Below are 27,927 nucleotides of genomic sequence, written 5' to 3' on the forward strand. Positions count from 1 at the left end.
TCGTGAGCCAATCAGAGCTCACGAACGGGCACTTCCTTTAATAGACCCGCCGGAGACGCAGGAGGGACACAGGAGAGGCGCGCGCTGTGCCCTCCGTGTCCCTCCTTACAGCAGCGGCTAGGGAGACAGCAGATTGACATGCGGACGGCTCGTCCACATGTCAATCTGCGCTAAATCAGTGGCGGCGCCCCCGCAGCCCTGCGCCTCCAAGCCACCGCGAGAGCTGCGGGGGCAGTAGTTACGCCACTAACTCAGAAAATTAGAATATCGTGCAAAAGTTCATTTATTTCAGTAATTCAACTTAAAAGGTGAAACTAATATATTATATAGACTCATTACATGCAAAGTTAGATATTTTAAGCCTTTGTTTGTTATAAATTTGATGATGTGGGTTACAGCTTAAGATAACCTAAAATCTAAAATCTCAGAATATTAGAATATTACATAAAACCAATTAAAAAACTATTTTAAATACAGAAATGTCGGCCCTCTGAAAAGTATAATCATGCATATGTACTCAGTACGTGGTTTGGGCCCCTTTTGCATGAATTACTGCCTCAATGCTGCGTGGCATGGATTCTATCAGCCTGTGGCACTGCTGAGGTGTTATGATGATTGTGGGTTACAGCTTAAGATAACCCCATGTGACCGAACAATGCAGAAGAGCTGAAGGCCGCTATTGAAGCATCCTGGTCTTCCATAATACCTCAGCAGTGCCACAGGCTGATAGAATCCATGCCACGCCGCACTGAGGCAGTAATTCATGCAAAAGGGGCCCAAACCAAGTACTGAGTACATATGCATGATTGTACTTTTCAGCGGGCCAACATTTCTGTATTTAAAATCCTTTTTTTATTGATTTTATGTAATATTCTAATTTTCTTTGATTTTAGATTTGGGGTTATCTTTAGCTGTAACCCACAATCCTCAAAAGTATAACAAATAAAGGCTTGAAATATCTCACTTTGCATGTAATGAATCGATATAATATATTAGTTTCACCTTTTAAATTGAATTACTGAAATAAATGAACTTTTGCACGATATTCTAATTTTCTGAGTTTCAACTGTATTAATGTACTCACTGAAAGCTGCCTCCTCATGTGCAGCAATGCTTGTCAGATTACTTTGATGTGAACTGCACCCTCTGATCATGCCCATTTGTATACTAGAGGCAGAGACCCTTAGCCCTCTTTATATGACGTGATGTGATCAGAACCCCATCATGCACTGTTGTTGTTATTATTATTATTTTCTCTGACGTCCTAAGTGGATGCTGGGACTCCGTAAGGACCATGGGGGGATAGCGGCTCCGCAGGAGACTGGGCACAACTATAAAGAAAGCTTTAGGTCTAACTGGTGTGCACTGGCTCCTCCCACTATGACCCTCCTCCAGACTTCAGTTAGAATCCTGTGCCCGGCTGAGCTGGATGCACACTAGGGGCTCTCCTGAGCTCCTAGAAAGTATATTTAGGTTTTTTATTTTACAGTGAGATCTGCTGGCAACAGACTCACTGCAGCGAGGGACTAAGGGGAGAAGAAGCGAACCTACCTAACAGGTGGTAGTTTGGGCTTCTTAGGCTACTGGACACCATTATCTCCAGAGGGATCGACCGCAGGACCCGACCTTGGTGTTCGTTCCCGGAGCCACGCCGCCGTCCCCCTTACAGAGCCAGAAGCATGAAGAGGTCCGGAAAATCGGCGGCAGAAGACTTCGGTCTTCACCAAGGTAGCGCACAGCACTGCAGCTGTGCGCCATTGCTCCTCATGTACACCTCACACTCCGGTCACTGATGGGTGCAGGGCGCTGGGGGGGGGCGCCCTGAGGGCAATATATGACACCTTGGCTGGCAAATCTACATCATATATAGTCCTAGAGGCTATATAGATGTAAAATTACCCCTGCCAGTATTCCAGAAAAAGCGGGAGAAAGTCCGCCGAAAAAGGGGCGGGGCCATCTCCCTCAGCACACTGGCGCCATTTTTCCCTCACAGCTCCGCTGGAAGGAAGCTCCCTGGCTCTCCCCTGCAGTCTGAACACTACAGAAGGGTAAAAAAGAGAGGGGGGGCACTAAATTTAGGCGCAGTATAGATATATATATATGATATATATAAAAAAGCAGCTATAAGGGAAAACTCTTATTTATAGTGGGATCCCTGTGGTATATAGCGCTCTGGTGTGTGCTGGCATACTCTCTCTCTGTCTCCCCAAAGGGCTTTGTGGGGTCCTGTCCTCTGTCAGAGCATTCCCTGTGTGTTTGCGGTGTGTCGGTACGGCTGTGTCGACATGTTTGATGAGGATGCATATGTGGAGGCGGAGCAGATGCCTGTAAATGTGATGTCACCCCCTGCGGGGTCGACACCTGAGTGGATGGTGCTGTGAAAGGAATTACGCGACAGTGTCGACTCCTTGCATAAAAGGTTTGACGACATACCTAACGTGGGACAGCAGGCTTCTCAGCCTGTGCCTGCCCAGGCGTCTCAAAAGCCATCAGGGGCTCTAAAACGCCCGCTACCTCAGATGGCAGACACAGATGTCGACACGGATACTGACTCCAGTGTCGACGACGACGAGACTAATGTAACTTCCAGTAGGGCCACACGTTACATGATTGAGGCAATGAAAAATGTGTTGCACATTTCTGATGTTACCCCCGGTACCACAAAAAAAGGGTATTATGTTTGGAGAGAAAAAACTACCAGTAGCTTTTCCTCCATCTGAGGAGTTAAATGAAGTGTGTGAAGAAGCGTGGGCTTCCCCTGATAAGAAGATGGTAATTTCTAAGAGGTTACTAATGGCGTACCCTTTCCCGCCAGAGGATAGGTCACGCTGGGAAACATCCCCTAGGGTGGATAAAGCACTCACACGCTTGTCAAAGAAGGTGGCACTACCGTCTCAGGATACGGCCGCCCTGAAGGAATCTGCTGATAGAAAGCAGGAGGCTATCCTGAAATCTATATATACACACACACACAGGTGTTATACTGAGACCGGCTATTGCTTCAGCCTGGATGTGCAGTGCTGCTGCTGCGTGGTCAGATTCCCTGTCAGAAAATATAGATACCCTAGACAGGGACACTATATTGCTAACCGTAGAGCATGTAAAAGACGCACTTTTATACATGAGGACTGCACAGAGGGATATTTGCCGGCTGGCATCCAAAATTAGTGCAATGTCCATTTCTGCCAGGAGAGGGTTATGGACTCGGCAGTGGACAGGAGATGCAGATTCCAAGAGACACGTGGAAGTTCTGCCTTATAAGGGTGAGGAGTTGTTCGGGGATGGTCTCTCGGACCTCGTTTCACAGCAACAGCTGGGAAGTCTACATTTTTACCCCATGTTCCCTCACAACCAAAGAAAGCACCGCATTATCAGGTACAGTCCTTTCGGCCCAATAGGGGCAAGCGGGTTAAAGGCGCGTCCTTTCTGCCCAGAGGCAGAGGTAGGGGAAAGAAGCTGCAGCATACAGCCAGTTCCCAGGAGCAAAAGCCCTCCCCCGCTTCCTCTAAGTCCACAGCATGACGCTGGGGCTCCACAGGCAGAGCCGGGTACGGTGGGGGCCCGTCTCAAATTTTTCAGCAATCAGTGGGCTTGCTCATGGGTGGATCCCTGGATCTTTCAGATAGTATCTCAGGGGTACAAGCTGGAATTCGAGATGTCTCCTCCCCGCCGTTTCCTCAAATCTGCCTTGCCAACCGCTCCCTCAGGCAGGGAGGCAGTGTTACAGGCAATTCACAAGCTGTATTCACAACAGGTGATAGTAAAGGTACCCCTACTTCAACAAGGAAGGGGTTACTATTCCACAATGTTTGTGGTACCGAAACCGGACGGTTCGGTGAGACCCATTTTAAATTTGAAATCCTTGAACACATATATAAAAAAATTCAAGTTCAAGATGGAATCGCTCAGGGCGGTTACTGCAAGCCTGGACGAGGGGAATTACATGGTATCACTGGACATCAAGGATGCTTACCTGCATGTCCCCATTTACCATCCTCACCAGGAGTACCTCAGATTTGTGGTACAGGATTGTCATTACCAATTCCAGACGTTGCCGTTCGGTTTATCCACGGCTCCGAGGGTCTTTACCAAGGTAATGGCCGAAATTATGATACTCCTTCGAAAGAAGGGAGTTTTAATTATCCCGTACTTGGACGATCTCCTGATAAAGGCGAGGTCCAGAGAGCAGTTGTTGGTCGGGGTAACACTATCTCGGGAAGTGCTACAACAGCACGGCTGGATTCTAAACATCCCAAAGTCACAGCTGGTCCCTACGACACGCCTACTGTTCCTGGGGATGGTTCTGGACACAGAACAGAAAAAAGTGTTTCTCCCGGAGGAGAAGGCCAAGGAGCTGTCATCTCTAGTCAGAGGCCTCCTAAAGCCAAAACAGGTGTCAGTGCATCACTGCACGCGGATCCTGGGAAAAATGGTAGCTTCTTACAAAGCGATTCCATTCGGCAGGTTTCATGCAAGAACTTTTCAGTGGGACCTGTTGGACAAGTGGTCCGGATTGCATCTTCAGATGCATCGTCTGATAACCCTGTCTCCAAGGACAAGGGTGTCTCTGCTGTGGTGGCTGCAGAGTGCTCATCTTCAAGAGGGCCGCATATTCGGCATACAGGACTGGGTCCTGGTGACCACGGATGCCAGCCTTCGAGGCTGGGGGGCAGTCACACAGGGAAGAAACTTCCAAGGACTATGGTCAAGTCAGGAGACTTCCCTGCACATAAATATTCTGGAACTAAGGGCCATTTACAATGCCCTAAGTCAGGCAAAACCCCTGCTTCAAAACCAGCCGGTACTGATTCAGTCAGACAACATCACGGCGGTCGCCCATGTAAACCGACAGGGCGGCACGAGAAGCAGGACGGCGATGGCAGAAGCCACAAGGATTCTCCGATGGGCGGAAAATCACGTGTTAGCACTGTCAGCAGTGTTCATTCCGGGAGTGGACAACTGGGAAGCAGACTTCCTCAGCAGGCACGACCTCCACCCGGGAGAGTGGGGACTTCATCCAGAAGTCTTCCAAATGATTGTAAACCGTTGGGAAAGGCCACAGGTGGTCATGATGGCGTCCCGCCTAAACAAAAAGATAGAAAGATATTGCGCCAGGTCCAGAGACCCTCAGACGATAGCTGTGGACGCTCTAGTGACACCGTGGGTGTACCGGTCGGTTTATGTGTTCCCTCCTCTTCCTCTCATACCAAAGGTACTGAGGATAATAAGGAGAAGAGGAGTAAGAACAATACTCATTGTTCCGGATTGGCCAAGAAGAGCTTGGTACCCGGAACTTCAAGAAATTATATCAGAGGACCCATGGCCTCTACCGCTCAGACAGGACCTGCTGCAGCAGGGGCCCTGTCTGTTCCAAGACTTACCACGGCTGCGTTTGACGGCATGGCGGTTGAACACCGGATCCTGAAGGAAAAGGGCATTCCGGAGGAAGTCATTCCTACGCTGATTAAAGCTAGGAAAGAAGTGACCGCGAACCATTATCACTGCATTTGGCGAAAATATGTTGCGTGGTGTGAGGCTAGGAAGGCCCCAACAGAAGAATTTCAGCTGGGCTGTTTCCTGCACTTCCAGTTCCTACAGTCAGGGGTGACTATAGGCCTAAAATTGGGGTCCATTAAGGTCCAGATTTCGGCTCTGTCGATTTTCTTCCAGAGAGAACTGGCTTCACTGCCTGAAGTTCAGACTTTTGTCAAGGGAGTGCTGCATATTCAGCCCCCTTTTGTGCCTCCAGTGGCACCTTGGGATCTCAACGTGGTGTTGGAGTTCCTAAAGTCACATTGGTTTGAGCCACTTAAAACCGTGGAATTGAAATATCTCACGTGGAAAGTGGTCATGTTGCTGGCCTTGGCTTCGGCCAGGCGTGTATCAGAATTGGCAGCTTTGTCATACAAAAGCCCTTATCTGATTTTCTATATGGATAGGGCAGAATTGAGGACTCGTCCCCAGTTTCTCCCTAAAGTGGTGTCAGCGTTTCATCTGAACCAACCTATTGTGGTGCCTGCGGCTACAAATGACTTGGAGGCTTCCAAGTTGTTAGACGTAGTCAGGGCCCTGAAAATATGTTTCCAGGACAGCTGGAGTCAGAAAGACTGACTCCCTATTTATCCTGTATGCGCCTAACAAGTTGGGTGCACCTGCTTCAAAGCAGACTATTGCTCGCTGGATCTGTAGTACGATTCAGCTTGCACATTCTGCGGTTGGACTGCCGCATCCTAAATCTGTTAAAGCCCATTCCACGAGGAAGGTGGGCTCTTCTTGGGCGGCTGCCCGAGGGGTCTCGGCTTTACAACTTTGCCGAGCTGCTACTTGGTCAGGGGCAAACACGTTTGCAAAATTCTACAAATTTGATACCCTGGCTGAGGAGGACCTTGAGTTCTCTCATTCGGTGCTGCAGAGTCATCCGCACTCTCCCGCCCGTTTGGGAGCTTTGGTATAATCCCCATGGTCCTTACGGAGTCCCAGCATCCACTTAGGACGTCAGAGAAAATAAGATTTTACTCACCGGTAAATCTATTTCTCGTAGTCCGTAGTGGATGCTGGGCGCCCATCCCAAGTGCGGATTGTCTGCAATACTTGTATATAGTTATTGCTTAACTAAAGGGTTATTGTTGAGCCATCTGTTGAGAGGCTCAGTTGTTCTCATACTGTTAACTGGGTATTGTATCACGAGTTATACGGTGTGATTGGTGTGGCTGGTATGAGTCTTACCCGGGATTCAAAATCCTTCCCTATTGTGTCAGCTCTTCCGGGCACAGTATCCTAACTGAAGTCTGGAGGAGGATCATAGTGGGAGGAGCCAGTGCACACCAGTTAGACCTAAAGCTTTCTTTATAGTTGTGCCCAGCCTCCTGCGGAGCCGCTATCCCCCCATGGTCCTTACGGAGTCCCAGCATCCACTACGGACTACGAGAAATAGATTTACCGGTGAGTAAAATCTTATTATTATTATTACATTTTATTTATAGGGCGCCACAAGTGTTTCGCAGCGCCGTACAAAGGACAGTACAGGGAGACAAAACTTAATATTACAGTAAAAAAACAACAGAAATAGAGTACAGGTAACAAACAGCACCACAATTCTCAAAACATAATACAGCTTAGATGTAAGTAGCGAGGGGGTAATCATTGTACTACTTGGGGCTGGCGGCCGTAGATGGAGATGAGCCTTTACCAGCAGGAGAAAAAGCGGGTAAAGATGGTCGCTGAGTAGGAGAGAGCTGTGAGTGAAATGTGTGAGCAGAGGGCATTGACAACAAGAGGAAAGAGGGCCCTGCTCTGAGGAGCTAACAATCTAGTGGGGAGGGGCGACAGACAGATGACATGAGGTGCAAGCAAGCAAGAGGAAGCCTGATGGCACTATGTAAGCAAAGCAGAGATGTTCAAGGCATGAGGCAGGGGGATAGAGGAGCAGCCTAAGTACTTGGTTATACATGAAGGGGGGGGGGGGGTGCGCTTTGATAAATAGGTGGGTTTTCAGTGCCCGTTTGAAGCTTTGCAAGGTCAGGGAGAGTCTAATGGAGCGGGGGATCGCGTTCCACTGAAGGGGTGCAGCACGGGCAAAATCTTGAACTCATGCATGGGAAGCAGTGACCAGGGTAGGCAACGGTCATTGGCCGACCGTAGGGGGCGGGAGGGAGTATGAAGGGAGAGAAGGTTGGAGATGTAGGGAGCAGTGGAATTAGAGATGTATATGCCATCAGAGTATTGTACCTGTTGCCCCTTGCTTACTTACCTTGTACTCAGTAGTGCAATGGTAGCCAAGACTGAGGTGGTTTGCAGAGAGGCAGAGGCAGTGGAGCACTCACTGTGTGACAGGATATCAGGTTGGAACAGATTAGAGGAAGGCCATGAGCAGGAGCCCAGCATCCTGGAGGCGGGCTGTGGTGCGGGGAGCAGAAAGGTTCACAGCACTTGCAAGTTTGCCAGCACTACCCGGCAGTCAGAGTGGCTTTCCATTTGCGTACACTGCCATGATTGCCAGCCCTCCGGACTGTGGACAGAGGGTCTGATTTCCTGACTGTCCAGAGTAATCCTGGATGGGTGGTAACTCGAAGCAAACTGCAATAATAAACGCTTCCACCACTGCTCATTACACCATTTACTCCTTGCCATGAGTTCTATTGCTGTATGTAAAATCTAGGCAGAAACAGAAGCAAATGAAGGTATTTGGAGCATTATACAAATCACATGTATATTTCTAATAATGTGTCACATACTGTGCAGTAGAAACGACTTCTGGCAGCAATTTATAAATAACTGCAGAGTGTTTGTTACTAATATACCTTTACACATTGATGACTTTTGATTTTCTATTTTACAGACAATTGTTTTCTGCAGCAACAATTGGATAAAGTTACTGCCAAAGCACGATTAGATGCGGCATGTGCACCGTCTATGGACTATGGTGAGATCGTTATAATGTCATTATCACATCACTAAGCATCTGTCAGCCGACTCCAAACAATAAAGATGGAGCCCTCCAAGTATTTGTTATTCTATTAGTCACTTAACCATTAACTTGATAATTCATTGTTCTGATACGTCCTAGAGAATGCTGGGGTCCACATCAAGACCATGGGGTATAGACGGTTCCGCAGGAGCCATGGGCACTCTTAAGACTTTTCAGTGGGTGTGAACTGGCTCCTCCCCCTATGCCCCTCCTCCAGACCTCAGTTTTAGAAATGTGCCCAGGCAGACTGGATGCACTCTGAGAGCTCTACTGAGTTTCTCTGAAAAGACTTATGTTAGGTTTTTTATTTTCAGGGAGAACTGCTGGCAACAGTCTCCCTGCTTCGTGGGACTGAGGGGGCAGAAGTAGGAACCAACTTCCTGAAGAGTTTCATGGCTCTGCTTCTGGCTGACAGGACACCATTAGCTCCTGAAGGGAACTGAATGCTAGCTGCGCCTAGATGCTCACTCCCACAGCACGCCGTCACCCCCCTCGCAGAGCCAGAAGTCAGGTGAGTAGAAGAAGGCAGATCTTCTATCAAGTAAAGTGATGGCTGAGGTACAGCGCGGCTGGCAGGAGCGCAGCGCGCCATTGCTGCCCACACACACAGGCACTGCAGGGTGCAGGGCGCAGGGGGGGGGGCGCCCTGGGCAGCAAAATACCTCTATAAACTGGCTAATAGGGGGCATAAGATGCCCAGGCACAGCCCTTCCCCAGCCAGTATAAATATTACAAACAGTCTCTGAGGTAAAAAGGGCGGAGCTTCTTCCTCAGGCAGCCAGCACACTGCTCAGCACCATGTTCTCTCTTTCCTCAGGCTGCAGAGACATCGCTGGTCCTTCTCCACTTCTGACTACAAGTATTCAGGGTGTAAATAGCGATTTGGGTGCTTTACAAATGTGTTTTACTGTGTAAAGAGCACTGCATGTCAGTGGGCATTCTGTGTTCACAGACATTAAATACAGGCGCTGGGGTTGTGAACTGGCTGCTCCTACACTGTATCCCTCTGACAGATTTTACTGTGGGTCTGTAAATCCCAGTGTGTCTGTGAGTGTGTGTGGTGCACGTGTGTGACATGTCTGAGGCAGGGAGTTCCTCCCCGGAGGAAGGCATTTTAGGGACACAGAGTTGTAATGTGGTGGCGCTGCCGGCACACCAAGAGCCTGCATGGGTGAAAGAAATACGTGATAGTGTGCATCATATCAATAGGAGATTAGATAAGGCTGAATCTAATGCTGCATGCTGGAGAAAATCTGTGGAAGATGTGATTTTTCAGGATTCTGTTCTTCCATCCGCAGGCGACCCCTCTGGGTCACATAAAAGACCATTTACAAATGTTATGAATACTGATACCGACACGGACTCTGATTCCTGTGTCGACGATAGTGACTCCAGGGAAATAGATCATAAATTGGCTAAAAATATACAATATATGATTGTTGCAATAAGGGATGTTCTGGAAGTCACGGAAGCCACTCCTGTACCTCAGGAGAAGGCATATTTCTATAAGGAAAAGAAATCCAAAGTCGCGTTCCCGCCATCCCGCGAGCTAAACACACTCTTTGAAGGGATGTGGATGAATCCTGATAAGAAATTTCGTATCCCTAAGAGGATTCAGATAGCTTACCCTTTCCCAGCTGAGGACAGGAAAAAATGGGAATCACCCCCTGTGTTAGACAGTGCACTATCCAGTTCGACAAAGAAGGTAATTCTCCCTGCACCTGGCACGGTTTCACTAAAAGAGCTGGCAGACCGTAAGATGGAAATTACATTGAAATCCATTTATGTTGCTAATGGTACACTGCTCAGGCCCACTATTGCCTGCGCGTGGGTGAGTCGCGCTATTAAAAAATGGTCAGAAAGTGAGTTCCTCAAGTAGACATGATGGCATCTCGTCTAAACAAGAAGCTTCAGAAATATTGTTCCAGGTCGAGAGACTCTCAGGCAATAGCAGTGGATGCACCGGTGACCCAGTGGCTATTCCGGTCAGTGTATATATTCCCTCCACTTTCACTGATCCCAAAGGTTCTCAGGATCATAAGAAGGACAAGGGTTCGAGCAATCTTCATTGCCCCAGACTGGCCAAGGAGGGCTTGGTACCCAGATCTTCAGGAGTTACTCATAGAAGATCCTCTGCCTCTTCCTCTTCGCGAGGACCTACTGCAGCAGGGGCCGTGCGTGTATCAAGACTTACCGCGGCTACGTTTGACGGCATGGCTGTTGAGCACCGGATCCTAGCCCAAAAGGGTATTCCCAAGGAAGTCATCCCCACTCTTATTCAGGCCAGGAAAGGAGTAACGTCGAAACATTACCACCGTATTTGGAGAAAATATGTATCTTGGTGTGAATCCATGAAGGCTCCTACGGAGGAGTTTCACGTAGGACGTTTTCTCCATTTTCTGCAGGCTGGTGTGGAAGCGGGCCTCCGATTGGGATCAATCAAGGTCCAGATTTCGGCCTTGTCAGTGTTCTTCCAAAATCAATTGGCCTCTCTTCCAGAGGTTAAAACCTTTGTGAAAGGGGTTCTGCACATCCAGCCTCCATTTGTGCCTCCAGTGGCACCATGGGACCTTAATGTGGTGTTGCAGTTCCTGCAATCGGATTGGTTTGAGCCTCTACAAGAAATAGAGTTGAAGTTTCTCACTTGGAAAGTGGTGATGCTTTTGGCATTGGCGTCCGCACTGCGGGTGACTGAATAGAGTGCCTTGTCTCACAAGAGCCCTTACCTGATCTTCCATGAAGATAGGGCAGAGTTGAGAACTCGCCAGCATTTTCTTCCAAAGGTGGTTTCGTCTTTCCACATAAACCAGCCTATTGTGGTGCCAGTAGTTACTGACAAATTCACTGAGTCAAAGTCTCTAGATGTGGTTAGGGCTTTGAAAATTTATGTCGCTAGAACAGCTCGAATACGGAAAACAGAGGCTCTGTTTGTCCTGTATGCTCCCAACAAGATTGGGTGTCCTGCTTCCAAGCAGACTATTGCGCGTTGTATCAAAGGGACGATTCAGCAAGCTCATACTACGGCTGGATTGCCGTTACCGACGTCGGTGAAGGCCCACTCCACTAGGAAGGTGGGCTCATCCTGGGCGGCTGCCCGGGGGGTCTCGGCATTACAACTTTGTCGAGTAGCTACTTGGTCAGGGTCAAACACATTTGCTAAGTTCTACAAGTTTGACACCTTGGCCGATGAAGACCTCAAGTTCGGTCAATCGGTGCTGCAGGGTCATCCGCACTCTCCCGCCCATACTGGAGCTTTGGTATAAACCCCATGGTCTTGATGTGGACCCCAGCATCCTCTAGGACGTATGAGAAAACAGGATTTTAATACCTACTGGTAAATCCTTTTCTCCTAGTCCGTAGATGATGCTGGGCGCCCGTCCCAGTGCATACTTTACCTACAGTTTAGTTATTATAGTTACACAAGTTGTGTTATCTTAGTTCAGCATGTTGCTGCAATTGGTTCATGCCTGTTGGCGTGTGTTACATTGAATGCCATGTGTGCGGCATGGTTAGGGTGTGAGTTGGTATGTATCTCACCACTAGTTTAAAGTAAATCCTTTCCTCGAAATGTCCGTCTCCCTGGGCACAGTTCCTATAACTGAGGTCTGCAGGAGGGGCATAGGGGGAGGAGCCAGTTCACACCCACTGAAAAGTCTTAAGAGTGCCCATCGCTCCTGCGGAACCGTCTATACCCCATGGTCTTGATGTGGAACCCAGCATCCTCTACGGACTAGGAGAAAAGGATTTACCAGTAGGTATTAAAATCCTGTTTTTTGCACAATGTAGAAAATTATAATTTCATTCCAAGTAACGGAACGTTCTCCTCCCCAGTCTTCAACGCAACACTCAGTAAGACTGAGAAGAGAAGCAACTATGATGTCAGCGTGATGACTATTAAGTCAGTCATTAAGCAAGGTAATTATTTATTTATTAACAGTTTCTTATATAGCGCAGCAAATTCCGTTGCACTTTACAATTGGTAATTAGGACACAATACTCTATAGCTATTGATAATTATCATACACTAAGAAGTGAGTGTAACCTATGTTTTATAGTGTGTAGCTTGCCTTCTTCTATTGTACAGTATACAGAATCCACCACTCATGCAACTACTACAATAACAGGAGCCCTATAGTAGATACCGTAGCTGTGTCTGCTGTGCTGGAGCTAGATCTAACATTATATTTCCACATGCAGAGTACATGCTTAGTGACCCATATAACCCAATGCTGTTCCAGTTGTGTGTCAGCGATAGTGGGAAGAGGCGGACATACAGTGCTGTGGGGAGTGAGTCTGGAAACAATGGACTATGGGGGAGGTGTTCTAAGCCTGGAAGAGTGATAAATTGAAGTTATAAATGACCAGCCACTCAGCTCCTAACTGTCATGTTACAGGCTGAGTTTGAAAAATGACAGGAGCTGATTGGTTGGAAGTTCCTCTCTCTACACTTTATCCCTCTCTGAAGCTTAGTACATCTGCAGCTATGTGAATGGGAATATCCATTAATAAAGGTGAAGATGGCAGTAAAGGGAGAAGGAAAAGAAATCTGTAAAAGGGACATGAGAGTTTTTAGTGTATAGTAGCAATGTTGTCCATAGTAAACATATGGACGTAGTCGGCTTTCCGTATAACTAATACCATTACATATGATACTTACCGCACCTCCTGTGTTTCAGAAACATTTCAGAAAGTGATGTACTGTATTGGAAGCATGTTTTATTATTGAGGCTTTAGGAATGTGTCTGTACAGGGGAGTATTATCAAATCATGGAGAAAACTAAAGGGGGATATTCAGATGTGGTTGGAGATGCACTATGCATTCCAAAGAACCAATTATTAGTTATTTCCGCATGCGCAGGATCTGTTCTGTACATGCGCGAATGGGTCCTGAGACGTAGCACACGGTCCAGCATCAGACTGCCAGTGATTAACAGTCTGATGCCGTTTGGGGGCAAGGAGGGGGTAGTGACGGCCTACGTTTCTTCAAATAGAGGTGTGTTGCTGCCGTTTAGGGGTACGGAAGATACCAGGGATCTCTGTGGTTGCACAGAGAATTCCTGGCCTCTGTGACGGGTGACTGCGCACCACCATGGGTGCACGCAAGCCTTCTGATGGTGAGTGAGTGATCCGATGCTGTGTCCTAGGATACACCTCGGATGACTACTGCAGTAGGAGGCGTCTGCTTGTAATAGGCGTCTCCTTCTGCATGTACATACAGCGCTATCACTGCCGCAGTGAAGTAGTTGTCCATATGAAGCAATCAGCTTCTACAGTAAGAGGATTATTTACTAATGTAAATGTCAGGTTCTAGAACCGACGCCTCCGTTCATGTTTATACCCAAAATTTAAATGGGCATTGATTTTACTAGCAAAACACAGGTAATAACAGTATTGGCCTTTTAAATTTTGGGCATAAAAACAATCAGCAGCATCGGGTTTTAGAACCCAGTGCTTAGTAAACAGAGACCCTTACTGTAATTTTACAGGCTGTGCTAGATAAATGACAGAAGCTGCTGGTTGCTTCTCCACTTAGAGGTCTATTCATGAAGCAGTAAAAAGAGTGGAGAAGTGAGCCAGTGGAGGCAGAAGTGGCCCATGGCAACCAATCAGTGTTGAGGTAACATTTATAAAGTACATTTTATAAAAGGAGAGTTATGGTAGACTTACCATGGTTAACTCTCTTTCTGCGAGGTACACTTGGTTCCACAGGGAAAACATCGGAGTGTAGAGTGTGATCTTGATCCTGAGGCACCATCAGGCAAAGCTTTGACTGTCCCAGGATGCATTGTGGCATCCTCTATAACCCCATCTCCAGGCACTGAGAGTTCAGTTTCGTTAACCAGTCCAATACAGGAGCAGGTAAAAGAAAAGGCAGATGTTAGTCACATAGAACCACAATCTATCATAACTCTCCTTTTCTACAGTGGGGTACACTGTGTTCCACAGGGAAAACATTGGGGATGTCCTAAAGCAATGCCTCAAGGGAGGGGACATGCCCTAGCAGGTAAGAGAAGCAGGCGTCCAAAGGAAGCATCCTGGGAGGCGGAAGTATCGAAGGCATAGAACCTTATGAACGTGTTCACTGAGGACCACGTAGCCGCCTTGCACAATTGTTCTGGGGACGCACCACGGCGGACCACCCAAGAAGGTCCAACAGACCAAGCAGAATGGGCTTTAACTGCAGCAGGAGCTCGGAGTCCAGCCTGCGCATAGGCTTGTGCAATCACCTTACTAATCCATCTGGCCAAGGTCTGCTTATTCGCAGGCCAGCCACGTTTGTGAAAACCAAACAGCAAAAAAGGGAATCTGACCTCCTGATGGAGGCAGTCCTCTCCACATAGACACGGAGAGTCCTAATCACATCCAAAGAATGTTCTGTGGGAGACAAATCCGAAGAGACAAAGGCCGGAACCACAAGTTCTTGGTTAAGGCGAAAAGATGACACCACCTTAGGCAAATAATCGGGGCGAGTTCGTAGAACAGATCCGTCCCGGTGGAATATGAGAAAGGGTGGACGACAAGACAAAGAGCTTAAGTCCGTCTTGCAGAGGCAATGGCCATCAAGAAGAGGACCTTGGCTGTGAGCCATTTCAGGTCCACCGATTCAAGAGGTTCAAATGGAGACTCTTGCATGGCATTCATCACAACAGACAAATCTCATGGAGCCACAGGAGGGACATAGGGAGGCTGAATCCGAACAACACCCTGAACGAACGTCTGAACATCAGGTATAGAGGCAATTTTTCTCTGAAACCAAACTGACAAGGCAGATATATGAACCTTGAGGGAGGCCAGACAAAGGCCTAAGTCTAGGCCTCTTTGCAGAAAAGCCAATATTCTGGACGTTCTGAATCTATGGACATCACAATTCTTCTCAGCACACCAGGTGAAGTAAGAATTCCAAACCCTGTAATAAATCCGGGCAAAGGCCGGTTTGCGGGCTTTCAACATCATTTGAATAACCACCTCTGAAAATCCTTGGCTCTCAAGAGTGATGCTTCAAGAGCCACGCCGTCAAAGCCAGTCTGGCCAGGTCTGGGTAGAGACAAGGGCCCTGTATGAGGAGGTCTGGTCGTTGAGGAAGTAGAAGTGGATGCCCTGTCGATAGACCCTGCAGATCTGAGAACCAATGCCTTCTGGGCCATGCTGGAGCGACTTAAAGCAGAATTCCTCCTTCTAGTTTGAACTTCCTTAGAACTCTGGGCAGGAGTGACACTGGAGGGAACACGTAAGGCAGCCGAAAGTACCATGGAATTGCTAGTGCGTCCACGAATGCTGCTTTAGGATCCCTTGTCCTTGATCCAAAGACCGGAACCTTGTGTCGAGACGCCATGAGGTCTATGTCCGGTAGACCCCACCTGTCCACTAGAAGTTGTAAGACTTCCGGATGAAGACTCCACTCTTCTGCATGTACGTTCTGACGAGTGAGGTAGTCCGCTTCCCAGTTCAGGACACCTGGAATGAACACAGCCGAAATACTTGGCAGGTGGCGTTTTGCCCAACAAAGGATTCTTGACTCTTTATTCATAGCCATGTGGCTTTGAGTGCCGCCTTGATCTTTTATGTATGCCACTGTCGTGGCGCTGTCTGACCGTACCTGAACCGGTCTGTTCCGTACCAGAGGCAGGGCAAGTGATAATGCATTGAACATGCCCTCAGCTCTAGGATGTTTATTGGAAGGAGTGATTCTTCCTTGGTCCACCGACCCTGAAAAGAGTGTTGCTCCAGCACCGCGCCCCATACCCTTAGACAGGCATCCGTTGTCAGGAAGACCCAGTCGGGGATCCAGAAGGGATGGCCCCTGCTTAATTGCTGATCCTGGAGCCACCAGGTCAGCAACAAACGAACCTTCAGAGTCAACAAGATCATTTGGGATCTGATCAGATGAGACAGGCCATCCCACTTGGCAAGAATTAATCGTTGCAGAGGGCGGGAATGAAGTTGAGCGTACTCCACCATGTCGATTGTCGACACCATCAGGCCAAGTACTTGCATCGCGGAGTGAATCGACACTCTGAAGTGTCTTATCCTGTCCATGATTTTCAGCACCATGCTCTGAGCTGGGACTAGCGAGGACTTCTTCCAATTGATCAGCCATCCGTGGGCTTGTAAGCAACTCACCATCAATTGTAGATGACTGAGGAGAACATCGTGGGAACTCGCCAGAATCAGCAGGTCGTCCAAGTACGGCAGGATTCTGACTCCCTGGCGACGGTGGTGCGCTGTCATCACAGCCATAACCTTGGTGAAAATCCGAGGAGCCATGGCCAGTTTGAACGGCAGAGCCTGGAATTGGTAGTGACTGTCGCCAATAGCAAACCGCAAGATCTGCTGATGCGATATGGCAATAGGAATATGCAGATAAGCATCCTGTATATCCAGGGATATCATGTAATCTCCGGGTTCCATCGCCAGCACAATAGAGCGCAATGTTTCCATACGAAACTTGTTTGGCAACCCTCACAAATTTGTTCAGTGACTTGAGGTTGTGTATAGGCCAAAATAACCCATTGGGTTTCTGCACTAGAAACAGGGTCGAATAATAACCTCCGCCCCGCTGGGACTGAGGCACCGGCACAACCAATCCTGTACTCAGAAGGGAACCTACCACCGTTTGAAGATCCTGCACCTTCAACGGGTCTGAAGTGAGTACCGTATTGCAGAACTGGTGAGGTAGGACGTCTCTTGAAGGAGACAGCGTACCCGTGAGAAAAAACTTCTAGTACTGAAGCATCTGAAGTGGTCTTTAACCAGACCCGGGCGAACTGTAGAAGTCGGCCTCCCACCCTGGGGTCCCCCAGGGGGAGGCCCGTCCGGTCATGCAGCAGGCTTATCTTCTTTTGCAGCAAGCTGACGGGCTGCCCAGGACTGTTTCATCTTGGGCTTGGTGGTCTTGGGAGCATGAGGCTGTCTGGGGTAAGACTGACTCTTGACTTTACCTTGAGGTTGAAAGGAATGAAAAGTGGTAGTCTTCGTCTTCTGTGTAGAAGGATTAGTAGGAGGAAGAAAAGTAGTCTTAGCAGCTGCTAGCTTAGACACTATTTTGTTCAGGTCCTCTCCAAATAAAATGTCCCCAGTGAAGGGGAGTACCTCCAAGGTCTTCTTGGAGTCCAAATCCACTTTCCACGACCTTAACCACAGTATGCGGCGAGCCAGAACAGACGTGGATGACGCTTTGGCTGCAAGTACCTCCACCTCAGAGGATGCTTCCTGAATGTACTAGGCAGCGGTGCATATGTGAGACAGGTATTGTCTGGCCTTGTCAGAAATATCCTCTAATGCCTGAACCCACGCCTCAATACCCATTTCGGCCCAGGAGGCAGCTATGGTGGGTCTATGAATGGCCTCTGTGAGGGAATATATAGATTTCAGGCATCCTTCCACACGCTTTTCTGTTGGTTCCTTCAGGGAGGTGACAGTGGTGACAGGCAGAGTAGACGACACCACGAGACGGGTGACGCGAGAATCCACCGGCGGTGGATTTTCCCACTTGCCAGATAACTCTTCAGGGAGCGGATAGCGAGCCAAAGCCCGTTTAGGGAGCGGGAATTTCTTACCTGGGGTAGACCAATGATCAGAATGGGGTAATACAATTTTAACCACCTTCTGTTGTTTAAACATGTCAGTTTTCTTGGCCACTTTAGTGGAATCCTCATCCTCAGTGATTTGTAGGATCTGCTTAATAGCAGCCACCAGGGCAGGGACATCAACCTGTAAAGGAGAATCCTCGTCAGTAACACATGACTCAGAGTCTGACAGGACCGTATGCTCCCCCTCCTCATCAGATGAAACATCAGAGAGATTAGTGGATTTTGAGGAGGAAGCAGCCCGCTTAGATGACCCAGGTACACAGGAGTGACCTGGGGTAGATTTCTGTCTAACCAAAGACTGATTCAACTGCTGCAGCTGGGTAGACATATTTTCATCCCAAGACGGATTTACTATAGGGACAACTTGTGGCAGCAGTGACACCGGAGGTCCCATGGGGAGGGGCTAAACGGTACACCAGTGTCCCCAGGAGGGTAGTGAACATAGCCCAGGGTGGCTCAATTGTAGTTACAGGAGCTGCAGGCTGACTGGGAGGTGTATGACCTTTAGAACACAGACCATCACACAATACTTCCCCCTCAGGTAAACCTCTGGAGCATGCCTTGCAATTTACTGGAGCCTCCACAGTTTTACTGACCTTATTGTTAGACATTTTAATAAAGCATCAATCGGGCTGTTAGTACGATGAAGCCAGACAGAGTACACAACCAGCGGACAAAGGCCCTCATTCCGAGTTGTTCGCTCGTTAGCTGCTCTTAGCAGCATTGCACATGCTAAGCCGCCGCCCTCTGGGAGTGTATCTTAGCTTAGCAGAATTGCGAACGAAAGATTAGGAGAATTGCGAATAGAAATTTCTTAGCAGTTTCTGAGTAGCTCGAGACTTACTCCTCCACTGCGATCAGTTCAGTCAGTTTTGTTCCTGGTTTGACGTCACAAACACACCCAGCGTTCGCCCAGACACTCCCCCGTTTCTTCAGACACTCCCGCGTTTTTCCCAGAAACGCCAGCGTTTTTTCGCACACACCCATAAAACGCCCAGTTTCCGCCCAGAAACACCCACTTCCTGTCAATCACACTCTGATCACCACAACGATGAAAAATCTTCGTTACGCCGTGAGTACAAACTTTTGTGCTAATTTACTTGGCGCAGGCGCACTGCGAACATTACACATGCGCAGTTTGCGACTAATCGCTCCGTTGCGAAAAAAAACTAACGAGCGAACAACTCGGAATGACCCCCAAAGTACACACACTTGTGAACTAAATCCCGGTGTACGTGACTGTAACACAGTAAAATATCCATATAGCGATAAGTACTGAGTACACTATATTAGAGGACCCTGACTCACCTAGTCCCTTCGGGTACAGAATATAGTGATAACTACCTTAGATGGGTTACACATTAGAGTGAAACTATACAGCAGGTACAGGCACACACAGTCACAGGCAATGCAGAGATTATTATAAGCACAATAAAACTGCACTGGACTAGTATATATAAACACACACAACGCGGTCCTAGACCAGAGGTATATATCAGAATACTTGTACAATACAGTGGTGATTGAAAGTTTGGGCACCCCAGGCAAAAATTAATTTTAATGTGCAAAAAGAAGCCAAGGAAAGATGGAAAAATCTCCAAAAGGCATCAAATTACAGATTAGACATTCTTATAACATGTCAAAAAAAGTTTGATTTTATTTCCATCATTTACACTTTCAAAAGAACAGAAAACAAAAAATGGCGTCTTCAAAAGTTTGGGCACCCTGCATAGTTAATACCTTGTACTGCCCCCTTTGGCAAGTATCACAGCTTGTAAATGTTTTTTGTAGCCAGCCAAGAGTCTTTCAATTCTTGTTTGAGGTATCTTCGCCCATTCTTCCTTACAAAAGTCTTCCAGTTCTTTGAGATTCCTGGGCTGTCTGTGACGCACTGCTCTTTTAAGGTCTATCCATAGATTTTCAATTATGTTGAGGTCAGGAGATTGTGAAGGCCATGGCAAAACATTCAGTTTATGCCTCTTGATGTAATCCACCATGGATTTTGAGGTGTGTTTAGGATCATTATCCATTTGTAGAAGCCAGCCTCTCTTTAACTTCAGCTTTTTCACAGATGGCATCAAGTTAGCGTCCAAAATTTGCTGGAACCTTATTGAATCCATTTTTCCTTCTACTCGTGAAATGTTCCCTGTGCCACTGGCTGCAATACAACCCCAAAGCATGATTGATCCACCCCCATGCTTAACAGTTGGACAGAGGTTCTTTTCATTAAATTCTGTGCCCTTCCTTCTCCAAACGTACCTTTGCTCATTTCGGCCAAAAAGTTCGATTTTAACCTCATCGGTCCACAGAACTTTATTCCAAAATGCATCAGGCTTGTCTATATGTTCATTTGCAAACTTCAAACGCTGATTTTTGTGGTGAGGACGTAGAAGAGGTTTTCTTCTGATGACTCTTCAATGAAGACCATATTTGTACAAGTATCTCTTTATAGTGGAATAGTGTACCACAACTCCAGTGTCTGCCAGATCTTCCTGGAGGGATCGTGCAGTCAAACGTGGATTTTGACTTGCTTTTCTCACAATCCTGCGAGCTGTTCTGTCTGATATTTTTCTTGGTCTTCCAGATCTTGCTTTAACTTCCACTGTTCCTGATGACTGCCATTTCTTAATTACATTCCGAACAGAGGATATAGGCATCTGATAACGCTTTGCTATCTTCTTATAGCCTTCTCCTGCTTTGTGAGCGTCAACTATTCTCAGTTTCAGTGTTCTACACAACTGCTTAGAGGAACCCATGGTGCTGATTGTTGGAGCAAGGTCAGATGAGTCTGGGCTTTTAAAACCTTTGAGATTGACATCACCTGGTCTTTCCAGACGATGATTGAGAACAATCCATGACACTGTCAGGTCTCAGCTGTCCAAAGGGGGAGGTATTAACTCTGCAGGGTGCCCAAACTTTTGCAGACGCCATTTTTAGTTTTCTGTTCTTTTGAAAGTGTGAATGATGGAAATAAAATAAAAAATTTTTTTGACATGTTATAAGAATGTCTAATCTGTAATTTGATGCCTTTTGGAGATTTTTCCATCTTTCCTTGGCTTCTTTTTGCACATTAAAATGAATTTTTGACTGGGGTGCCCAAACTTTCAATCCCCACTGTATATTCTGGAATAGGTACACTCTTTCTTAACTAACGCTGTCTGTAACAAGACATGTAGAATACTCAAGTGTCTGTAAAGTCTCCGCACTGTGTGCAGGCGGCTTTTACACCAGAGACCAGCTTCTCTGTCAGGAACTGAGGGAAGTGTGAGGCAGCTCCAGGGTGGGAAATCTGCAAGGAGATGGTGCCCTTGGCCGGGGGAGGGGCTACATGTCAAGCTCCGACTCCCCTATGCTGGACCTCACCGCCGTTACTATGGAGGCTTACCAATAGGGGCACTAGTACACCCGACCTGTACTCCTATGCCATGGTGGATATAGTGGAGTCCCTGCTCGGTGACCGTGTCCACGCCAGCGTCACAGTCCGTCTCCCTAGACTGATTTAGTGGCGGGTCCCGCCTGGGGGACCCTCTTACCTCCTCCCTTTGTAGCAGCCACGTGAACCAGGAGAGCTTCTGCGACAGTGTGCCTAAGCCGGAGCGTCTCTGCCGCAAGTACCCAGGATCTGAGCAACGGGAGTATGCGACGCCGCTTGGGAGGTGACGGAGACGCATCACTGAATGTCACCCTGACATAACAGTGCTGCGGTCCTTAAAGTCTTCTAAGCTTTTTTCAGGGCTGCCTAGTGCATCCCGCCTGTTAGGTGACCTGCTGCCTGCAGGCACCACTCGAAACTGAGCTCACAGTGCTTGGAGGCGAGGTTATAGAGGAGGCCCCAGTGCATCCTGGGACAGTCAAAGCTTTGACTGATGGTGCCTCTGGATCAAGATCCCGCTCTACACCCCAATGTTTTCCCTGTGGAACACAGTGTACCCCACTGCAGAAAATTATATGTAGCTGCTGATTAGTTGCCATTGGCATATTCTCCACTGGCTCACTTCTCCACACTTTTCGCTGCTTCATGAATGGACCCCTTAATCTCTCTCAGAGGTTTAATACATAGTAACATAGTAACTAAGGTTGAAAAAAGACAATTGTCCATTGAGTTCAACCTATTTGTGGTCTCCTATGCAGTCTTATTATAGGACTAGTTATTTTTATGTTAGTACTAGTTATATTAACTATAATGCGTGCCTACGCACCATAACCCTGAATATCTTTATCCAATAGGAATTTATCTAACCCATTCTTAAAGGTGTTAACCGAGTCCGCCATTACTACTCTCTCAGGCAGGGAATTCCAAACACGTATTGTCCTTACTGTGAAAAAACCTTTTCACCTCAATGTGCGGAAACTCCTCTCCTCTAACCTAAGCGAGTGACCACGTGTCCTTTGTGCTGATCTTATAGAAAACAGGTCCCTCCCAAGCTCTGTGTATTGACCCCTTATATATTTGTAGATGTTGATCATGTCCCCTCTTAGTCTCCTCTTTTCCAATGTAAACATGCCTAGCCTTGCAAGCCTTTCCTCGTATTCCAGCGTCTCCATGCCCTTGATTAGTTTGGTCGCCTGCCTCTGGACCTTTTCTAGCTCCAGGATATCCTTTTTGTAATATGGTGCTCAAAATTGCACACAGTATTCAAGATGTGGCCTCACTAGTGATTTATATAATGGGAGTATAATACTCTCGTCCCTTGCATCAATTTCCCGTTTTATGCATGCTAATATCTTATTAGCCTTCTTTGCTGCACTCCTACTTTGGGTACTGCTGCTTAGTTTGTTATCTATGTGAACCCCTAAGTCTTTTTCCAGTACAGAATCCCCTAATATTACCCCATTTAGTGTGTAGACATCTCCCAGAAAGTCTTTTTAAATGACCATTTCAATCATTTCTTTTTTTCTAACCAGAAATTACTAAAAACAAACATTTTTTACCCTCACTTGTTATTTAGTTTAGTTTTCTCCTGTGCAGAATGTGATTTGTTTTCTGATTTTTATTTTATTTTAGTTTTTTGTTAATTTGCTGTACAAATTCTGAATATGCCACAATTCTCCCTGTCTCAGGCACAGATATCGTTTCTATTGGTGAGAGTCGCAGTTTTATCAGTCATGAAAAATGTCGAAATGCCCTACAGTTACAGGAGGGCCAAGATTACATGATCTGGGGCTTGAGTCAAGATCTGTGGCTCATAGATTCTAAGTAAGTAAAGAAACGCTCATTAAGATATTTTAGTGATAGAGGATCTCATTAAGAGTCAGACTAAACTTAATGGCAATTTGTGATTCAAAAAAATTGGAATCTCTGCGTCTTACTCAGCGTTGCCTTTGCAAAACCTAAGATGCGACTCCCTCTTCTTGGCAGCAACTCCCTCCCCTTGTCGCACCTTGCTGGGATGAGACTGAATCGGGTTGGAGGCACTGGCGTATTTATAATGGGTGCAGTGTGTGCGGTGCACACGGGCCCCCGTGGTCCAGGGTCCATACCCTGCACCCATTATTTTTCATGTTTACAATCCGGAATCCCACGGCGCAGCAGCAGCACTGCAGAAATCACTGACAAAAAATGTCACGGCGCCATTTCCACGGTGTTTCGCCCATGCGCAGTAGGAAAATCACTGGGAAAATGGTAATTTTCCCAGAGATCCGTGCATGCGCTCTAGACTCTGGGACAAAGCAAGGGTCCCCTAAGGACACTAGTGCCCAGAGCTACAGTGCTGCCGGCTAGAGTGTAGGGGGCCCAGATGGAGCATGCACATGGACCTCCTCCTCTCTAGATACGCCCCAGGCTGGAGGCGTGGCCTCACTGCCGGTACAGAAAATACTAAAAATTACAGACCACAATGGAAATACATTAAAGTTAGTGGTCTGACTGTGCAGCTAATAAGTCCTCACGTGGCATGGACAACCTGAATTCCGTGAATCAAATGCATATAAAATGATATTTTATTTCAGCACTTCTAAATATATTTGCAGGGTTCCCCAACCCTAATTCTGCATGAACTAGTCTTTATTTATGATAAGCATGGCTCCCTTGCAGTGTAAAATGACTGTTCAAACACTGCTTCTATGGTTTTAGTAAATTTGAATAAATGTGTGTGTTTTCACACGTGACCAATCATCATTCATCATTTTCAGCTCCGCAGTCATCACTATTAACTTTTACACATACACCAGGATTAGAGCTGACACAAGCCAGACCCCTCCAGGAGGCTGCCTATGAGAAATTTTGGTACACATAGTAGTTTTCATTTGCAATTAACTGCCGACACCAATCGCCCATTACAACTGCATGAAAAGTGTAATCACAATCATGCCCACTTCTAGGGATGGTCATCGACCATTGTTTTGAAATCATTGATGGTCTTTTAGGATTATTCAGAATTAACCAATAAAGTTCGCAATTGTGCAAAACCATGTGCAGTGCAGGTGGGGCAGATGTAACATGTGCAGAGAGAGTTAATTTGGGTGGGGTGTGTTCAAACTGAAATCTAGATTGCAGTGTAAAAATAAAGCAGCCAGTATTTATTATGCACAGAAACAATATAACCCACCCAAATCTAACTCTCTCTTCACATGTTACATCTGCCCCACCTGCACTGCACATAGTTTTGTCCATTTGCTAACTTTTTTGGTTTGCTAATAACTCTGAATAACCCCCTATGGGGGTCATTCCGAGTTGATCGTAGCTGTGCTAAGTTTAGCACAGCTACGATTGTTAACTCAGACATGCGGGGGGACGCCCAGCACAGGGCTAGTCCGCCCCGCATGTCAGTGCCGCCCCCCCCCCCCCCCCTCACACACACACAAATACAAAAGCATCGCACAGAGGCGATGCCTTTGTATTTGAGGAGTAACTCCCGGCCAGTGCAGCTCCTGCGGCTGGCCGGGAGTTGTACGTCATTCCCGCTGGCCGCAGCGGCTGCGTGAGACATCACGCAGCCACCGCGGCCCGCCCTCCCTAAACAGCGGCTTTACGCCGCCATTCAGCCCCCTCTCGCCTAGCGACCGCCTCTGTCTCAGAGGCGATCGCTAGGTAATGAAAGCTGCCATGCGTTGTTCCGACCCGATCGCTGTGCTGCGACAAACTGCTGCAAGCAATCGGGTCGGAATGACCCCCTATGTCCGAAGTGAAATACTTTTGACATCAGTGAAGGAGAACCCAATGGTTTCCTGCCATTGATGGAACAGAACCATCAGATTTTTTCGTATGAGGTATCGGGACATAAAGCATAGCTCTGCCCCCATCACCCCCAAAGCCCCACCCCCAGTCTGTGATTAGTCTGCATCCTCATGAATAGAAAAGCAGGAATGACCATCAGTGGGTGAAACCATTGATGGTTTCTTTGCATATGGTTTCCTACCATTGAGGTTAACCATCAATGGTGACCATCAATAGTTAACCCACCAATGGCCATCTCTACCCACTTCCGGTGATTCCGTGACCACTGCTGCCCATGTCTTAGCCCTATAGTTGCAATGAGTCTCAAAACAGACTTGATACAAGAAAAGGGCACAGATTCTGAGACGTTGTGCATGTGGAGCGTGAAATATCGCAATTTGAGAATGAAGTCTTATAGCGCATTGTAGACGGACTCTGAATAAGACCCTGAATCAGCTGCATGTTTCTAACAGTTGATGATTTTTGCTATTAACATGAATTTACATTATACACTCTGTGAAAGGACAAATTATTTTGACCAATGATTTTTTTTCCAACTTGGGCTACAGCAGCTTTGTACTTTATAGATGCTTTTAAACCAATGGTGCATGTAGTTTTTTTTCTTAACAGTACGCTTTGTGTACAGTGTGTACGTGCTGTAGACATGCGTGTGGAAAAATGAATATTGGCCCTCATTCCGAGTTGTTCGCTCGCAAGCTGCTTTTAGCAGCTTTGCACACGCTAAGCCGCCGCCTACTGGGAGTGAATCTTAGCTTAGCAAAATTGCGAACGAAAGATTCGCAATATTGCGAAAAGACTTCTCTGTGCAGTTTCTGAGTAGCTCGAGACTTACTCTGCCAGTGCGATCAGTTCAGTGCTTGTCGTTCCTGGTTTGACGTCACAAACACACCCAGCGCTCGCCCAGACACTCCTCCGTTTCTCCAGCCACTCCCGCGTTTTTCCCAGAAACGGTAGCGTTTTTTCAAACACTCCCATAAAACGGCCAGTTTCCGCCCAGAAACACCCACTTCCTGTCAATCACATTACGATCACCAGAACGAAGAAAAAACCTTGTAATGCCGTGAGTAAAATACCTAACTGCATAGCAAATTTACTTGGCGCAGTCGCAGTGCGAACATTGCGCATGCGCAGTTAGCGGAAAATCGCTGCAATGCGAAGAAAATTACCGAGCGAACAACTCGGAATGACCACCATTGTCTTCTGTCTTGCGGGTGCGGGCATACATTGCCGGGGCGTGTCCACACATCATGCCACTTGCTGGCAGGGCAGAGCACAGAGAGGCGGAGCTGCTCGGCCAGGCTAACCAGGCCCCCGCTTGTTAGGGGCAATCAGCCCACACTCAGGTTATTTGCTTGTATAGGCTTTTCCAAAGTAACAACACTGCCTTACCTGACATTATAATCTTCATTCTTACTGCAGGTTTACTTACATGGTCACCAGGGACACCTGGATTGAGAGGATACCAACTGACAAGGAATGTCAGAAACCTGAGAATGGGGAGCTATGTGAGGACTTATTCAACTTCGCAGATGAGCTGGATTTCCGTGGTTGTATTCAGTGAATCACATTTTGCATTTCCAATGTAGTCTGTAAATGTATTAATTCTATATAACAATAAAACAGTCGTCTCTGTTATTGTGTTCTTTATATAAGCAGTTAATTAACTGTATCCTATTTAGTTTTATACAAAGCCTACGTCATGCAGTAAATGGAGTGCTAGGGTGGTACGCCTGTGTATGTGTCCAAAAGTGAAGATGGTGGAACCACTATAAGCTACACTCATTATTAGAAATACACATAACTGACCATTGCAATGTCTTTTTGAAAGAATAAAAACCTTGAATTCCTATATTGATGTCAGGTTCAGGGCACTAACTAGCGGTGTGCTAGAAGTTCTTTGCCCACAGCACAAAACCACAGTGGGCACAAGTCTGCTGCAGCACCCGCATGCCCACGCTGTTAGTCCGTCAGCTCAGTTGTTACGAATCTAGCACTGCTGCTTCCCGTACTGCTCCGCCCTCCCTAGTCCTGACTCCACACCGCTTCCATGTCTCATAAGGGATACGGTCATTAGGTCAACCACTATTGGTCGACATACATTAGGTCGACAGGGTCACTAGGTGACATGGTCATTATGTCGACCTGTACTAGGTCGACAGTTCAAAAGGTCGACATGAGTTTTTCACCATTTTTTTAAAATGTTTGCACTTTTTCATACTTTACGATCCACGTGGATTACGATTGGGAATAGTAACCTGTGCCGAGCACCTTGCCTGAAGCATGACGAGCGAAGCGAGCCATGCGAGAGGACACAGTGCACTAATTGGGGTTCCCCTCACTTTACGAATACAACAACACCAAAAAAAGTAAAAAAAAACTCATGTCGACCTTTTGACCTGTCGATCTACTATATGTCGAACTACTGACCCTGTCAACCTAATGCATGTTGACCAATAGTGGTCGACCTAATGACTATCAACCTAAGTTGTGTCGACCCAACGACCCATACCCGTCTCATAAGAAGAGAGACATGTGGAAAAGGTCCGGCCACTGCCTGCTCCTGAGCCGAATGTAAGTTTCACTTACAAACACACACACACCACACACGGCGCAATGTGTAAAAGGGGGCACTACCTGGTGCAATGTGTAAAAAAAGAATTAAAATATAGAATTAACACTGGTAAAAGTTAGCA

General features: G+C 47.1%; 1 protein-coding gene across 2 annotated transcripts in view; it reads left to right on the forward strand.

Moving 5' to 3' along the window:
* LOC134936125 (complement C3-like) overlaps positions 1-26,869 on the forward strand; it is a 674,806-nt gene extending 647,937 nt beyond the window's left edge. The window contains exons 38-41 of one of the 2 annotated variants that reach the window (XM_063931038.1): positions 8,339-8,422; positions 12,299-12,382; positions 23,119-23,254; positions 26,654-26,869. In XM_063931038.1, coding sequence (XP_063787108.1) covers positions 8,339-8,422; positions 12,299-12,382; positions 23,119-23,254; positions 26,654-26,795 — 446 coding nt within the window. In that variant the 3' untranslated portion in view covers positions 26,796-26,869. Of the gene's footprint in view, positions 1-6,983; positions 7,077-8,338; positions 8,423-12,298; positions 12,383-23,118; positions 23,255-26,653 lie in introns of those variants that run through there. The other variant, XM_063931039.1, reaches the window with a different exon arrangement.
* The last annotated feature ends 1,058 nt before the right edge of the window (positions 26,870-27,927 follow it).

The sequence above is a fragment of the Pseudophryne corroboree genome, chromosome 6 (genome assembly GCF_028390025.1).
Source record: "Pseudophryne corroboree isolate aPseCor3 chromosome 6, aPseCor3.hap2, whole genome shotgun sequence".
Classification (NCBI taxonomy): Eukaryota; Metazoa; Chordata; class Amphibia; order Anura; family Myobatrachidae; genus Pseudophryne; species Pseudophryne corroboree.